We start from the raw sequence: 18,169 nt of genomic DNA, 5'->3' as shown, positions 1-18,169 counted from the left end.
ATTCATTCATTGTAGAATATATTCAAGTAGAAAATTCAAACAGAAACAGAAAACAGTGTACTTACATATTCAGAATACATTTTTCAGAAGAATGTTTTTTTTCTATTATTAATTGTGAATATGCCAGGAAGAAGAGTAACTAGGAAAATACTGCCAATTTCAGGTCTTATTTTTTTAAGAGCACATGAAAATTATTTAAGCATCACAGTAAATCTAGAGGCTATTACAACTGCATTGCCTGCTTCTCCAAAATGAATAAAGAAAAACATTACTTTTGTACTACAGCCCCAAAACAAACCAAGTTGCAATTTTTTTGGTAATGCTAAGTATTTCTCCTGCAATAATGGTATCTGCAGAGACAAATAATTAGCCTGAGTTTGATTCTGTTTTTTAACCTGCATTACTGAGTTACTGTACATACATAAGCAGCAGTCAAATACAGTGTTAGCAAAATGTAACCTACCCCACGTAACTTTCACACTGTGTGAATGGATCTTGCCCTTTACAGTTGGTTTACTTGGTGGTCCAGGTTTGTCAGGATTGGTGCTGTGTTCTACCACCTCACTAGGGCTACTTTTTCCTTCACTGTTGTAGGCAAAGAGCTGTTTCAGGAATGAACGGAATATATAATAAATACTTTATTTAATGACAAGTAATATCTTGCTGATTTACAAACTTCTTCTATAAAAAAAAAAACCAAACCAAAACCCAAGAAAAGACAACAATTTAAAAGAAAACAAAATTAGCTAGTGCAAAAAAATCTGATTTGTATTATGATTCCACCAAAACCTATTGTAACAACAGAAGTACTGCAGGTAATTTTCTGCTGTCTCCATAGAAAGTGTCTTAGCTGTATGAAAATGTTAAAACTCCACAAAAGCATACAGTCATAATTAAATTAGAAACAAAACATAGTACAAACCCTAAACTTATAGGATGTACTCCTCCTAAGATTTCTTAAAGTGCATGACAGTTCATCTCCATTGTACTGTGGTTGGAAACCATAACCCTGTAAAGGAGGGAAAATAAAAACAATCATTAATTTTCCATGATAAAACAAAAACCAGATCAAGATCAATCACATTTTTTTTTAAGCTTGAACTTCATCTTTGTTTCATGAATACACACAATACTTTCCAACTGTGGCAGTATTTTGCAGCATTTTATTTGAAAGTAAAATACAGAGTTAATTTTTTATTTAAGCACTACTTACTGCCTATCAGGCTTTTGCACATAAACCAAAACCCAGCACTTACAGAACCTTCTTCTTCCATGTCTAAACTGTAAGTGAGAGAATCATCTGAAGACACCCCGTTAGGTGGGTTCCACTTCACTGACAGCCAGCTCACTCCTGCTTCAACGAGCACCGGGGGTGATGGGGCTGGTGGGACAATTCCTGCTGTGTAGTATGTCACTGTCTCACTGAATCCACTAGAAAAATATTTTTTGAAAAATGTTAACAGCAGCAGACATAGTTGATGAGAAAATAAATTATATGATACATTGTGTTCATTACCTCATTCCAATATCATTTTTAGCAGCTAATCTGAGCGAGTATTTTGTAGAAGGAGAGAGTTTGGTAAGTTTATACTGCTTCAGATGCCCGTAGTAGCATTCTTTGAAGGGTCCATTCTTCCCCTTTAAAAAAGTGAGAACAAGCTGAGTCACTTTTTGCACGGGGACTCTATGCTCCCTGCTAAAGTCAACCTCTTCATTCTCAATTTTCCTAAATTTCATTTCACTAATTCAATAATAATTTAAAAAAAAAAGAAAAAAAAAAAAAAAAAAGACTAAGCCTAAAGAATGTAAAAAGCTCATTTCATCATGGTCATACTGAGTATGCCGACAGTAATCCTGAGCATTCTTGATAATGAAACCACATTTTGATTGAGGCATCTGTTTATTTTTTGGCACTGTGGATTTGACAAAATGGTAATAAATGACTTCAGTTGAAAACAAAACACATTTTTGAAGTTTTTTTATCACTTTGGAATACATTTCAGTAAGAAGTTCAAAAGCTGAGTAATATTTATGTCAGCTACTGAATATACAAGACAAACGCTCATCCATATAAACAGAGCACAGCAATTAATGATGCTCTGAATGACAAGAACCAAATGAGGGAGTTTTACACTGTCCTCTCAGAGGTTCTGAAAGGATTGTCTACTTGAATTGCTGCAATACTAGGCATTCGATTCAAGCTTTTTAATTGGCTTGTCTCTTTAAAACTGTCTGGACAGTTGCACTGAAAATAGCTGATGTACCTAAGCAAAAAGTATTTTTAAGTATAATTGGTCTACAGATGTCATTATGATTTTTTTTTTTTCACTAGAAAAGGTCTTACCTCATCCCATTCTAAAAGAAAATTAGTTATTTTGGAACCATTGTCATTTGAGGACTGAAAATAAAGAAACAATGAAAAAAGTTAAAATCAAATGGTTGTACTTTCATAAATATTTTTGCACATTAAAAAAAAATTTAATAATTAAATATAATATAATCCAACTGCGTTTTAAAACAAAATATTTAGTGTAGATCTGAAAGGAATCTGCAGTAGACGTACAGAACAGCCCTCTTCTTCCACAAACACACTTGTGATAATCTGAAACTCTACTGTGGGCACTGACACACATTCAGTAAAGTGAGTTTGAAATGGTAAAAAAACTGGCAGGTGTTTTAACTAGCTTAATTCCTTCTTCCTGATGGCTCTCCAGGCTGCTATACTACTTTTATTAATTCCAATAGTTCAGAATATGAACTTATGAATAGTTTTATTTTATGAATAACGCAAATGATATTCTTATCGCTTTTTTCCTTGTGTCCTTGCACTGTGCGCTCACCAACTGTCTGAGCAACGTAGGCGTTAGACAAGTGACATTTGGGCTTATTACAACATATGAATTGGGAACTTTTCACTTTGTAAGTACAGATTATACAAATAATTTAACTAATTAAAGTCATTTAGCAATAAACTGTTTTCCAGGTGTAAGCACAGTCATATGAAAAACACAAAAAGACAAGAAAACACAGTTACCAACAAGTCTTTACAGATACTGTATATATTCAAAAGTCAGATTAAAAAACTTAAATCTACAAACTAGCCAAAGAAATTTACTTTAAATACGTCAGAATAACTACAAGAACTCTGAATTACAACACAAAGTCGTATCTATTTATCATCCAGGAACCCCAAGCAAAAATATAAATGCTCTATGTTTTCCTATGCTGCCAATTCAGAAGAGATCTTTCCTACTGGTTAGTTCATACTCGGAGAGACCTGCTACCAACTCTATCACACTAAAGCTGTATGCAAGAAGCTAAGTAAATGCTGAAAGAAAGAGGAAGAAACAATCATGACTTCAGTTATCAGTCTTAGCTGAGCAACTAAAAAGCCAACACCTAAAGTACACACTAAAGTATTGACAAAGCTAATTTAAACATACCATACGTGAATACTGCTTACCTTCCACTGCAAACTTAGGCTGTTTTTGGTTCTGTAAATTAGCTTCGGTGCAGCTGGACAGTCTGGCTCACAACTTTCTGTAGTGAAACTCACCAATTCGGAAATGGACTCTTTTATGGAACTGCTGGTTGCTGAAACTCTGAACAAAGGACAATTAATTATGTTGCTATTGCATTAGCACTTTAAAATTTAAGGAAAGAGTTGCCAGCTCTAGAAAAGCATTTAATCACAAGCAGTGGTTACAGCAACAAGACCAGCCTGCTCACGTTATAGGCAACAAGTGCCCAATCACTCTTCTTTTACATCATTGATTCTAAAAGACAACTTTATGCCTTTTCCTTCAGGAAGAAACAACAGAAAGTGAGTTTATGATGTTGCTCCAGGTTCTAGTAACCAATGCCCACATCATAAGAAACACTGCTGTTCCTTTCTATGTTCAGGGAGACAGGGACATGCTGACAGAGTAGTGTGATGGAGATCACACAGGTACACTTACTGATCTTGAAGACTCCATCTGGCATCCTTCATTTACTTTACAATTACTATCTAACACAGTGGAGATATTTTAGTGATGAAATACAGGTGGGAGGCATGATGAAAACTATAGGAAGTGTTACCAAATCGTAACAGAATACAGGACTTGAAATGAACCTTTTGCTAAAAAGACCTTGAAATTCAAATATGGGCAACACTTACTTGTGCAAGAGAACAGATACTAAAACAGGCTAAATCAGCTGTTTGGGCAATAAAGCCACGTTTATCAGTGTAATTGTTCAAATGGGACAGAACCGCTAGAACAGTCACGCTCATTTTTGTCTGTTTCTGAAGAACAATGACTTGACTAATTTTTCAGAAATACTGTCCGTCTTACCAAACGAATTGTAGGTGAAAGAAAGCTGGCCTCTACGGAAAGCAACACCACGAACCAAACACACACTATGCTATGCTGTGCAACCAGAGCTGTGCTATTTAACACACTCAGAACTCTCTTGCAGTTTAAGAACAGGAGTTTGCTTCAGGAAGTCTTAAAACTTGTGCCCTTCTGTGCCCAAGCACTGAGGCGCTCTCTTCTGCTACTGGATCCGTGTTCTTCTGGCTTGTTTAACCAGCTTGTCTTTCTCCTGACCAGTTAAACACCTTCTCCAGTAATGCTTATTTACTCTGCGTGGCAATTCTTTAACATCACGTCTTGCTCCCATGTAACACAGCATCTAACTTCTCCCTATTTCGAACAGTTTCCATTTCCCTCCTTGCACTGCTACAGAAGCTTGCAGTTTAGAGAAGCAACTTTACAAATCAAGCTGACCAGTCAGACTTGCAAATCCGTGTTCAAGGCTAAATTATTTTATTTACCACTGCCTTCAGCCTACAACAATCTCTTTCACTGAGTCCAATCTTGTTGTTCTAAAAAAATACCAGGGGGTAACTTAAAGTTTATATTTGAGAAACAAAGAGACAGAGAAAACAGTAGGGAAGAAAATGAAGTGACATTTTAATGAGATGAGAAGGTAAGTGGAAATTTAGATAGCAACAGTAGTGTCCATGGGTATGATATTTTTGCAGAATATTCCTCAAGTTGTTTGTCATCACATATTTTTCATGGAGCCACAATAATTTTGTAATTAACATAACGAAAGTATTAAGTATTTCATTCCCAGCAACATACCTGGCATGATAATCAGTTGCTGGTCTGAGATCAGGAAGTGTAACTGTTAATTCTTCCCCACTGTGGAAAAAAAAAAAAAGTTACAGCTCATCCTTATACTTTAAAGGATAAAAGCTTATTGAAAAGCAAAACCATGTAGCGCACATTTAATTTTCACGTTTTCCATTGTCCATGTAACTTAGTGATATTACTTAAAATTTATTTCATGTGAAGTAGGTAGGTCTGCAAGTCAACAAACAGCTCCTGATAGAGAGATTGCTGATTGGTTAATGTTTTTAAACATCGGTATTGTGCTTAAATGAAGAAACTAAACTTACACATAGACAGATTTAAATTTTCCATTTTTACCACTGTTGGATATTGCTACTTCAAATGTAAATGCTGCTGGACTATGACTATGGCTCTCTCCATTCTGTGAACTAACTGGGAGATTCCAGGACAGAACGGCTGATCTTGCTTGTATATCAGAAACCTATTAAAAGCATAAATAATGCAAGTAAGTTTGCTTTCTGTAATAAAAGGTATATTAGTCAATAACATGGTGTCGCTAGTTTGCCTATGAAGTTCCTCACTGGAGGAATTCTTTACCTTTGTAGTGGAAATATCAAGTCATTATTTGAATTTAAATTATTTCCTCTTTTCATTTCTAAAATATCATATTAAAGAATTTCCCTTCAAACACTAAACGAACTTATAGACACAGTACATTGTCTCAGTGCACGAAGAGAAAATTTTTATTTCACCTGCACTGTTCACATCACTCATTTGGAGCAAATTTTCAGATTTGGAGTCTCGAACAGTGACACCAGATCTATACTTTGGCACAGTCAGATAGCCTAACTTTCTAGCTCTATTACAACTCCCTCACATAATCTTAATATTTAACCACTAAGCTATAGGATAGCAAGAGGCTCTGATTTTAAGTGATCATGACTAAAATTTTTGGTCTAAGTTTTTTCCTGCTTAATTCCCATACTCCAAATTTTCTCTGACAAAGTCAACACAGCTTTGTGTTAGCATTAAGTACAGACGTCAGAAGCAGTAATGAAAAAATACCATAACAAAGAAGAGCTGGAAAGCTGGAGCAAAAGAATACAACCCAAGCTTACTGTATAGATAATGCAAAGAAGAGTGTCATTAAGCATGCTCAAGATCAAAAATATCAGTGCAGTTTTAGCCTTTAGACATTTAAATTAACGTCACCAGACTCCAACTTCCTAAATACATCTGTAAATACTCAAATATTTGCTCCAATTTCTAAACATAACGTAAAAAGACGATCTATTTTTGTAAATTCTATTCCCAATAGTCTTAAATCCTCTATGCTGAATGAAGGATGGTTCCAAGAGTGGATAGGCTTCAATTAGTTTAGCAGGCCCTTGGTTTGCAAGGCACTACAGCGCTGTCATATACTAAACATCATCAACAGTGGATACACTCTCAGGTTACAGACTGGGAAACTGAATCAGACAGACTGTTTCAGAAAGTTGAGAAATAGTGGGTTTCCATAGCATGGTTGCCCTTTCCCAGCTATGAACTTTGACAACTAAAATACATTTTCTCTATTAAAAAAATAAACCATTAAGAAAAAAAAAGAAAAAGAAATCAATAAGACACATGGTATTTTATAGAAAGCAAATGCACAGAAAATAATGGTATTTTAAGGATAATACTTACGACTGGCTTGCCAATGCTCAAGTGAATATCACATTTCTTGGATTCTGTGTCAGATTCTGAAATTTCAAACACAAAACAGATTACCAAAAACCCCAAGAGCAAACCAGTCTGTTACAAAAATGCCACCACAAGATGGAGTTCGCCTCATTAAGAGTTTAACAATAGTACTTATTGTGCAAAGTTCATTTCCCCTGTTTGTTTTGGCTGCGTGAGGGGTAGAAACATGAACTATCCAAAACTAACAGTGTTACAAAAACCCTTTTAGTACATCCTGCACAAAGGGTATATTTTCCTAATCTGAGCATAAATAGGTTTTCTTTGACAACACAGAAACATTCCTCCAAAAATGAAAGGTGTTAAAAAAATGACAATAAGATCTTATCTCTCTATTGTATGTGCTTTCCTTGAATTTCTATTGCAAAACACTCAGTCTAGGCATAATTCGGAAGAAGCCCGATCAAAACTGCACATTAAAAATACCTACAGGTACCAAAAGGGTTACGTCTGTAAACTGAATCATATCTTTGCAATTGTCCGTGTCGAACAATTCAGGATATTATTCTGCCTGCAAATAAAAACTATTTCCCCCCCCAATAAATCTGTATTAAGACAAATCTTTAATCAAGTATATTTTTCATCCTTGAAACAAGCTGGATAACAGCTTCCACCTCTATTTACTTCCCAAGATACAAAGTCAGATTTCTCTTTTATTTCTCTAACTGAAGAGTTAAATACAACAGTGACACACGAGGACTAGACCTTGCAGCCTAACAAACCACTTAAATTAAGACACACACAAAACAATGTGGTAAGAAACTGCATTTCAGCAACACTGTTTCAAACCGTCAGGAAAAACAAAGATATTGTACACAAGTTATTTTAGTATATGCAAGTAAATAGCCATAAGCAATTAAAAAGGCTCAAACAGAAACCTGTACGGACAGTTGCTCAAACCTTCCTATTTCTTGAAGTTTTAAATAACTCCTAGTTATCTGAAAAGTGCCACAAAGAATGACACCAGAAGCCTTTTATATAAGTACCCACAGGTGATCCTCACTTGGAATACTGATCAGTCCTGGGTCAGAAAAGGCAGGTTTAAAATTAAACCTTCCTGAAGACCTTATATGACAAATCTCAAATGAACAAACTTGACATTACTATTATTTCTAGAGGGGGGAAAAAAAAAAAAAATCCAACATAATGAAAAGTATTTCAGGCTTTCTCTAATCCTGAATAGCCAAAGAAATTTACAAATTCAAATTTTTCAGAAACTATTTTGCAATGAACTTATAGCATCTTCTGTTACAGAAGAATCTAGTTGGTTTTTTTTTTGTACCCTTTCAACACAACCTACCTCCCATCTCTGCATCTGGACTGCCCTTTGTTTTTCCTATCTGCTTCTGCTTTAGTGGTCCTCCTGCCCCTTGCTGTCCCTTTCCATTTCCATTCTGAATTGTTGCGTTGGAAGAATTAACAACTTTATGTGGTGATGATGGAGGACTGTTAAGTTTATTGTTAGTATGACCACTAGCTTGTCTGTCTTTTAGTCTTTTCTTTAGGTGTTCTTGCATTTTGAGACTCCTTTCATCTCGCTGAATGAAGTTTGTCCTTCCATGAGAACGAGGCTCTACAAAGAAAGGAGAACTTATTTCATTATTCAGTACAATTTATTTGACATCTGAGAAACACTCTGTAACTTAGAAGAATGACTACAGTAAAACCAGAACTTGAAAACCCATGGAACTTCATTGTGCTTGCTTTGTCAGTCTGTAGATGCATGGAGCTGCATGGCTCACATAACTTTGGCTTGGTGCATCTGTGAAGTCCTGAGGAGTTTCACGGCGTGTCTCTGGGCAGCAGAACAACAGACAAGAAACACGCACGTCTCACACTGCTGACCGGCAGAGCTTCATGAGACTTTAGGAACCTCACCTGATAAAGAGTTTATGGATTGGGCTCAAACCGGTGGATGAGCATAAAGATCAGGTAGTAGGAGAAGAATGCACCTGGAGATTTAACTCTTGTTTTGAAACATTGTCAATGTTAGCTAAACGCTACAGTAGGACACACAAAGTATCTGCAAGCAAATTTCCATTTTTCCTATTTAACCCATATACAAATTGTTGATTTTTTTTTTCTTTTTCTTAAGCATTATTTTTGACCACTTGCTGAGTTTAGAGTTTGTTTTGTTTTTCTTTTTTTTTTTTAATTTAATTCTTCAGGCCTTTCTCTTTTGTTAGCTGCTCAAGATTATGCCTTACAGTTGCCCTTTTTCTCTGATACAGCCATGCAGTCACATTTTCAAAGAAGTGCAAGCAAATTTAGGACCCAAACTAACTTTTTAAAATGTAGCTTGGGTGCTACTGAATATTTTACCCTAGACATGAGTTGAAATAGCTTAATTACCAATGTAAGCTTCAGAGATAGTGGATGGTCTTACATAGTCTAATTGCTTGCATTAAATGCTTGTTTATATAATAAAGCTTACAGCCTGGTTTAATTCAGCAGTGACCCCAGCCCTCCAATGGCTCCAATGAAGTATTGCTTCATTCAGTTTTTACATATAGAGTGGATTTCCACTTCATCTTCCAACATGGATTACTATTTTTTTTGGTTTATGTATGATATTTTTATTTTCTTTCCAGTCATATTTGGACTCTGTCTCATCAAAAAACATACATTCATGTATCAAATTATTGCATTTTCAAAAAACTTCATGCCAAGGCTGTGACAAAACACAGCAGTTTTGGAGAGCACAATTTTAGAGAAAGGTAGAAGCAATCATTGTGGCATTTACAGTAACAAAAGTAAGGATCCATGAAAAATACACATAGTATTAGAACACTTCTAAATTACTGCTTTTGCATTAGATCCTTAAAAACAGAACAGCAGAAGATTTAAACTTTATACAATCATACTTTGCACATGCAGAGTGCCTTCAGACCATGACACCTTATATGCAAGTGTAATTTAAAATACCCCATAAAGACACGTAAGCCTCAGGGAGTCTGATAACTAGCACCAAAATAACAGAAATGGGTGAAAGAGCTACTGACAAAACTCAGCTCTCTCAATCTAGATGCACCCAGTGAAAGGCCTTCTCGTGTATTTAAACATCACCTGCGCTCTCACCTTGTTCTTGAAAAACGTGTGGTGGTGGATGCTGGTGAATGAACTGTGGTGGCAGCTCTCCCGTCCCAGGAACCGGGGGGTACACTGGGTGAGGTGGGTGGGGAAGCAAAGCATGGTGATGATGCATGTAATGTGGCACATGGGGAGGAGGAGGAGGAGGATGCATGGAAGGATGGAATTCAGCTGAGTGTGGCAATACCACCACTTTACGAACTCCATTTTCTTCCACCACCTGTCATGCGACATAAGAAATCAAAAGTTAGTACAATAACAATCTTATAAATATTGTATATATAATAAAAAATCTCTGCGCTTCAGTTTATACCCACAATCTGACAGTCAGGGATATACACACTGAAATGAATTCCAGTCGAAACCCAGCATATATTACTGGAAGAAACTGGAGTTTGAAGCAATCAGTTTTAAGAAGCTGAGCTTCACACACCAAAGTGCTAAGCAATCTATAATTTATGAATAATGTATATATTCTTTTAAACAAGTAATGTGAATTGATCAGGGTGTAATTCCCAGTCTACTTGTAGTTAGAGTTAGAAGAACTGCTTTAGACTACATCCTGACTGACAGCACTATCGTACGTACAAGTCACTGCATGTCACCTGATTTGTGGTACATGTCTGCATACACATTCTTAGCCTATGGCAAGTACAAAGTATTACAAGTCAGCTCTGCTGTCTTGTACTATGATCCAAGCCAACTCAAATGTCAAAATATTTCATGTTTGCCACAGGCTAAGAGAATTCAGACAAGGAACCTGTCTGTGCGTCTGAACTCTAGGATAAAAAGATGCTAAGACAGTACATGCATATGTATGCACAGGCACACTTCTAAGCATGTGTCCTAAACTGGGAATATATAGGCTCCTTCTGAAGTCTAATTCTGCCAGCATGAAATACATTAATATCTCAATATATTGCTTTTCCTACAGTAAATTTAAAATACATTAGGGTTTTATACAGTAACGCTTCTCTAAATCTTAAAACTGAGAAGAGACGGAACACAGATTTTAGAAGACAAGGTCAAAAAATAACACTACAGCAGGATTCACAAAAAGACATATTAAACAACAATGACACTGAAGTGAAACAATGCCCAGTTTAGTCTCATCTTTAAGACACCTGGAACAGACAACCGGATGCTGAGGTTTACAGGGTCCTTTCTCCAGGTAGGGTTCACAGTACAGAAGGACATCTGCACCAATTTGCTGTCATTCTGTGGTTACAGTCCATTTTGCTTATCTGAGGGATTTAGTTTTCAGCACCTACAGCTCTGATGGGGTCAAAAGCTTCTGAGTTGACCATCAGAAAAATCATCTGGTCATATTCCAGTTTGTTTCTTCTGCCACAATACAGAAGTCCACTGGCATAAAATTCAGACTGTATCTAATGAGAAGTCTCACTCAGAAACTAACTAGACTGTATTAAATCCTATTTAAAGGCAGACAACAACTCATTTTCTCCCTCACACAAAAGATTAGAGAGGTATCAGCAATGTAATTGGTAAAAAAAAAGAATCGATAGGAAAATGTTCTATATTATAGGCAAACTGACACTTCAAAATTAATCAAGTCTCAGTAGGAAAACAAGGCATTTTTCTTAGATTGGTTTAAAATTAGTCTGCAGCTTTATGCTTCTTTCCTTCAACATCAGTCGTCATCTCCGAGTTGCATTTAAAAATGCAAATCACAAACACTATTAGGAAGGGCCTTACAGTGCTTTAGTATTAACAGAGATGGATCATGTAGTCAGCAGAAAATACCACCTGTGGATGGAGGGTGGGGGATGCATTCCAGCTGCAGGCTGACATAGAAAATTGAGATGCAAAAAAGTACTTTTTTTTTTAATGCAATCCATAATGTAAATCACACAAAATAAAACCTGCTCTTAGAAGAGTTCAACTTATTTATGTAGCCCTCTGTTACTAAAAATAGACACAATTTATATTTTCAGGCATTTAAAGAAAGAACTTAGACAAAAGCAGACCATGTTTTATCCTGTTAGTTCTTTCATGACCTTCTCTTAAAGAGGATTTAGTTTGGTTATAAGAAATCACTGTAGCATTTCCTAGTTGGCCAAGAAGGCATTACGGATGTTGAAATACCACTTACACCAAAAGTGTATTTTGAAAAGCTCCTCAGCAAAAGATAGAGCAAACTAATGAGAAATTATTCTTCTGAAGGGAAACAGAATGTGTCCACTCACAAATTGCTATGACAAAGCTCAGCTGTGAGACAGCCTCAGAGTCAGCTGTATTATTAGCAATTCTTAACAGACTTTAAATAGAAGAAAAAAAAATTACAAGACAACACTTAAGACTAAGCTTACACTGAATACACTTTGTTCTAGAAACAACGTGGGGGGTTTTTTGGTTCATCAACGGAACTAAATACACCACTTGAACTACATTACATTGCATAATATTATAACACACTATAACATATACAAGTCAAAACTCATTGCAAATTTTGATGGCTGTGTTAAATCTGTTTTATGTATATATTAAGCAAGAACATGTGGCATAGTTTCAGGTAGAAGGGATACATTAATACAGTAAGACTTTCACATGATTTTACAGTCTGAAGTTGCTGTGTCCCCATTATCCACTACTGAATCACTTCATTCCACTTTGGCAGAAACAAACATAACAATCTCTGGGCTCCTCCAGACAGATTTGGGAGCAGAGAGTTAAAGTCTCATCCACTGACAAGAACAGTATAAATAACTCAAGCTCTAATTTAAAGCTGGTTTCAAACTTGTCTATCCCTGTCATAATGACCAAGGGAAAACAAAACAAAACAACCCCCCCAGTATCATGTGACAGCAAACACAGAACAAATATATTTTTCAGTTTGTACACCTCAGCATTTGCCAGTGCTTTGCATACTGTTTGCACTGAAGACTCAATTTCACATTGATGCATAAATTAGCTGGGGGATCTTTCTTCAAGGTCTGCATGAAAGTACCTACTTATAATAGCAGAAGCACAAAATGCAGAGGCAGCTGTATGCAAAAAGACAACTGCCTGAGGAACTCAAGAACATACAGTTACAAAGTTTTCAAGCCTACTCAGAAAAGTCCTGATTTTGAGCAACACTAGAAAAGGAGAAACCTAGCCTGTGCCGTTTAAACATTTGTTTGTAATTACTTCCCTTTAAAAAATGCATTAATTTAAGAGTAAATCAAATTGTTAACTTCAAATACCTGACAGTTCAAATACCACATGCAGGTCTGATCTGCTATGACTTAACAACACAGAGGAGTGGAAAATCAGTGAGAACCGAAAAGTAAAGCTGGGAGAGGAGCCCAGAGTCCTGCTCATTTCATAGGCACATGTCACTAGCATTAACACTCCTCTTCACACTTCTGCTAGAACAGTAGAGTGTTTTTGCTGAATGTTAAGGAGATCAGAGCTGGTAAAGAAAGGGGCATTGAAAACTTTGATAAATAGAGTTATATTACAATAGAAAAAGCTGAATTATGAGCAGACATTAAAGAGAAATATCTTATGCAGCCCAGGAAAAAAAAGACCTAAGGGATGAAAGAGAGAGTGATACTGGTATATGACCTGTATAACCTCAATGTAAGAAACACAAGCCTCATAACCATGGCATGCATGAGACATTCAATTCCGATGCTGCCCCCAGCTATGTTCCCATCAGACTGTTTCTAGCAGAGCTAAGCACCGTCTATACCCATCAGTCCTCTGACACTTAGCAGGCTGCAGTCAACTGTGATTATTCATATGACCCAGGCACCTACTTTCACCTTGAAAACAGGACTGAAGAAAAAAATCAAGATGTGGATCCTGTTAATGGAGCTCAGCAGACAGCCAATTCACAGCCATCTACTATCTTACTAAAAGTAATCTTTTACTGCTTAGTAGTATTATTACAAAAATCCTGAAAACTAGATCAAATTTTACCAAGTGATCAGAAGGTGATAGAGCCTACAATAAAGTTAAATAGTTGGCAAGCTCAATGGAAAAAATATAAGAAATGCTTTTAACAGCTGTTCCAGATAAAATAATCAATAGCCTTACTGTTGAAAAGCCACACTCACAAACATACTGAAATATAAGAATAAATTAAAGTTTACCTGAGATACATAACCAGGAGGCACAAATATAGGCGGCATAGAACCATTTGGTGACATCATAGGAACATGTGCTGGACCTGAGAAGTAATAAGGTGCCACTTTTTAACAAATGAGGCTTTTACAAACTCGAGACACCTTTTTTTCAAAGGTGGTGGCTCACTTCGGTGCCTGAAAAGCCAGCAACTGCATCCAACTTTGTATTTATGGAACTACTTTTAGACAAGTAGATTTAGAAGCAAGGCTTAAACTATCCAATTAAAAAGTCAGTTAGGAGAGAAACTTAAATAATAAGGACTGCGAGTTTAAAAAAAAACATAAAAGAAGTGACTGTAACAAGTTTCCATCAAGAAGAATAACGCAATTTATGTCACCAATGGATAACTCATTTTCACATTCAATACACACATTAAGTATGATTTAATAACTTTCAGGAAGCATCCAGAATTCTAGATAATATGGCTGAATGCAAGTATGGATGTACATTTATTCTACAAAAAGCACAGATTACATTTATCCCAACCACCACGCTTATACAGCCAACAATATTTCTTTAATCGTACAAAAATCAGCATAGATAAATTTTAGTTCTTCTTTTGTGACAGAGTTAAAAGTCTGTAGCAACAATACTGGCACCGTAGTAATGCTGACAGTTGGTCTACCAATTTTTAATTTTTTTTTAAATAAGAATGTACTATTTTTCACATCAAGCTGAAAGAAAGTATTCCTGTCTGGGACTTGATGAAAGCAGAATGGACACATTTTATATAATGTTATTTGAAATGGTGAAAAATATTCCAAAAATGGAATTACTGATTAATTCAACTTGACTTACAGGAGATATTTTGACCCGACTCAGATTTGCAGTTCTGTCACTTACCCAGAAGGTAAAAAGTAGTTTGTAGCCACACACAGAGGGTAGCAATGCTTCCCACAATATCAGCAGACTGCTAATGCCACTACCTTACAACAAAGTGAGGTCACACAGCATCTATTAAAGTTGTTTGGATTAGCGTGGACTAAATCCCATGTAAATTCATGTGTTAACATTCTGAGAAGACAGTTATTCAAGGATCATTACAAAAACAGTTGAGATGCCAGTCTTTTATAAATTAGCAGCAAAGTTTGCGGAGATGCAGGGAATCTTGGCAATTTCCCAGTGCTGTCTCTTTTGTGCTTTAAGTACAAACTGAAAAATCTGATTTATTACATTGCAGAACATACAAAACCACATTTGACATTACAGAAACAAACACTGGTAGCAATTCTTTGATATTTGCAGAATCAAAATATTTGGATTCAGTACTTCAGTTTTTCCTTTACCTTGAATACATTGAATGTGTCCATCTTCAGTTGTAATTGTAAATGTTTCACCTGGGTTTACCTGTACAAGAATAACCTGTAGAAAACAAAACAGAAAATAGGTGGTTTGGATTTTGGGTGGTTTTTTTGGTGTTTGGGTTTGTTTTTTTTTAAATTTTAGAAATTACCGGGACACACACACACACACATATCTCCTCCTCATACCCACATGTTAGATTAAAACAATACAGCTTTGGCAACCTTAAAGACTATAAAAGCAAGATGAGAAACACTGACGAGTAGAATGAATTTTCTTCATACTTTGACATAAAATCATTAGTTTTGCATCATAAGTATTTTTCTCTGATTACTACCAGAAAGTGCCTCCCTTGGTACACTTGAAATAACTAACTAAGCTTTTGTTTTCAATATTTTTACACTGCTTTTTCTTCTTTTACTGAAGCAATAAATTACCTAAGATTCACCTTGCTTTCCAAGCTTTGCCTATGAGATTATTTCAGTTTCAGGGCTAAAGTGGCAAAATTAGGACTATAACCTCACCCCTCATGGCTCAAAACTCGGCCATGTTTTTTTTCACTGAAAGCATGCTGGTATGTATTTTGATAATATATTCTCTGATGCTATCAAGTAACTTATTAAAGTATGCAGTCCTTTGGCAGTGGGAGGACGGTAGAAGAGGTGATAAAGCAGGTCATGCCTACCACCACTGCTCTACAGCTCCTGAAAGATCAGGTGTATTTTCTCACGTTTGTGTAATTCTGTAGCTGAAGAAATACAACAGTGAGATTCTGCAGGTCAATTTGGGCATGATCGCGTTCACTTTCACACAAATCAATGTGGACATCTGCCAGAATTATTCCTCAGGCAGTCCACAGCATCATTTCCCTTGTGCTGGGTAACACAAGTGATCACCTCATTCTACCCCATTCATAGCACGTGCTTCAGTCTTACTGTGAAATATTGGCAGCTGTGCTTCAGTTTTATTGTAACATGACAACATTACTACAAGAATTTCGCAGTGAGATTCTACTATATTACATAGGCACAGGTCTAATTCTTTAGTAAAATGACGGGTTTGGCCATGCAAGAACTGCACAATTACACAGTCAAAATTCCACCCTGGTGACAGCTAGCACATAAAGAACAAAGGCCGATGTAAAAATTGAAATAAAATATATTTGTAAAACTAGCTATGAAACTCAAAAAGTATAGTTTTCTTTCATTCAATAATCCTATCAGATAGATGGAACCTGAAGAGATCACCCAGTCATCTAACTCCCGGTAAAAATGAACTACACATGACATTAACGAATAAGCCTGTCTATTTTGTGCTGCTACATCTCCAATGATAGAGCTCCATAAAATCCCTAGGCATCTGCACCACAGTTTCACTATCCTCATCATTACAGATTTTATCATCTAACTTCAGCATTCCCTGCTTCAACCTGAACCCTTACTCCGTGTCTTAACCACCAATGAAATAAAGAATAAAGCACCAATAAAAGAAAGATTGTTTTCTGTGATTTAGATGCCATACCCTGTATATAAATCCTTCTGGGGTTTTTATCTGCCATTTTTTTTTTGAAACAGTCCAACACTGATGACTTCCACTTGCAGTCTTTATCCACCCGTTGGCAGATGTTTTTCTAAAGGACGACTACTAAACCAGTCATTCCTTAGGATAAGCTGACTACCTAAACATCGTACTTTGTACTTGATGCTAATTTTCTAGATTATCTTTCTAGTAATCAAAATAATTTTAGGCTTCCAAGATGCTTGAAATTCCTCCCATTTTGTATCAGCTGCAGATTTATTAAGTACACCTCAGTCCTATTATACCGGTCATTAATAAAAAGATCACTGAAAAGAATGAGACTTAAAAAGATCTTGTGGTCCCTCATTCAACCTTTGCCTTTTGACCAACTCCACTGACTACTCTTTTCCAAAGAGTTTGCCAAGTAGCTTATGCTGGCATTAACCAAACCACTCTCTTACACGTTAGCTGGAAAAATATAAGTCCAAACACACTCGTGTTTCCTGAAGTTAACAGCTTACATCTCCCACTTCTCTCTCCCTCTACTCTTGAGTGTGCCACTTCAGCACAGAGACTGAGGTTTGCACAGATCTGTTACATTTAAACTGTTGTGTGTAAAACAAAGCAGCAGGCTGATAAATGCTGCTTAACACTGGTTTTGCAGACTCTGCACGCTGCTATATTAATCTTAGCTTTTATTTTTTAACAGGGGATGCAGAGGCATATACAAACACAGTGAGTTCATAGTACAGGAGACAATTTTACTCAAGGCAGATGAGCTGTTTCTGGACAATAAGTAAAACACCAAAACACCCTGAAAAGGCCATCTAGCCAGTCAGCAATATTTATTACAGTTCTACGAGAAGGACAGATGACAGATAATGCTTTTAAAAATGGCATAATTAAAACACTGAAACTTAAGACAGATCTGTCAGTATATAAGTAAATTTATGACTTAAATTCCGCTAAATGTCTAGGAGTAAAGAGAGAAGCAATGTTACTTGTTTACAGAAAACTGACAGCAAGAGGCTGGGGATTTGCCGGAGCACAAAAAACCAGGAAAGACGAGGTCTGCTGCCAACAACAGCTGCTGGGGATGGACACTAGCAGGGGACAGGACTCCACAGGCAGGTATTAAACCTCAGAGGAAGTCTCATCTTCAAGGGCAAGAAAATTCAGAGGCAGGAAAGGGATCCTTTTAGAAATTCAGAGCCTCTGAACGTGTCAGATCTTCGGAACGGGTTTCAATTAACCGAAGTTCTCAC

At 36.4% G+C, this 18,169-nt stretch overlaps 1 protein-coding gene across 8 annotated transcripts in view; it reads right to left on the bottom strand.

The window, feature by feature from the left end:
• Nucleotides 1-18,169, bottom strand: part of LOC142043340 (fibronectin type-III domain-containing protein 3a-like) — a 50,257-nt gene that overhangs the window by 9,872 nt on the left and 22,216 nt on the right. For all 8 annotated transcript variants that reach the window (XM_075054404.1, XM_075054407.1, XM_075054412.1 and 5 more), the window contains 13 exons: nt 15,371-15,446; nt 14,051-14,127; nt 9,939-10,170; nt 8,161-8,433; nt 6,807-6,862; nt 5,447-5,601; nt 5,130-5,189; nt 3,464-3,602; nt 2,345-2,398; nt 1,517-1,638; nt 1,257-1,431; nt 923-1,009; nt 464-602 (listed from right to left, as the gene is read on the bottom strand). In XM_075054404.1, the coding sequence (XP_074910505.1) occupies nt 464-602; nt 923-1,009; nt 1,257-1,431; nt 1,517-1,638; nt 2,345-2,398; nt 3,464-3,602; nt 5,130-5,189; nt 5,447-5,601; nt 6,807-6,862; nt 8,161-8,433; nt 9,939-10,170; nt 14,051-14,127; nt 15,371-15,446 (1,645 nt within the window). The remainder of the gene's footprint in view (nt 1-463; nt 603-922; nt 1,010-1,256; nt 1,432-1,516; nt 1,639-2,344; nt 2,399-3,463; nt 3,603-5,129; nt 5,190-5,446; nt 5,602-6,806; nt 6,863-8,160; nt 8,434-9,938; nt 10,171-14,050; nt 14,128-15,370; nt 15,447-18,169) is intronic.

Source organism: Buteo buteo, chromosome 22 (genome assembly GCF_964188355.1).
Source record: "Buteo buteo chromosome 22, bButBut1.hap1.1, whole genome shotgun sequence".
NCBI classification, from domain to species: domain Eukaryota; kingdom Metazoa; phylum Chordata; class Aves; order Accipitriformes; family Accipitridae; genus Buteo; species Buteo buteo.
This window is presented reverse-complemented; position numbering and strand designations above follow the sequence as displayed.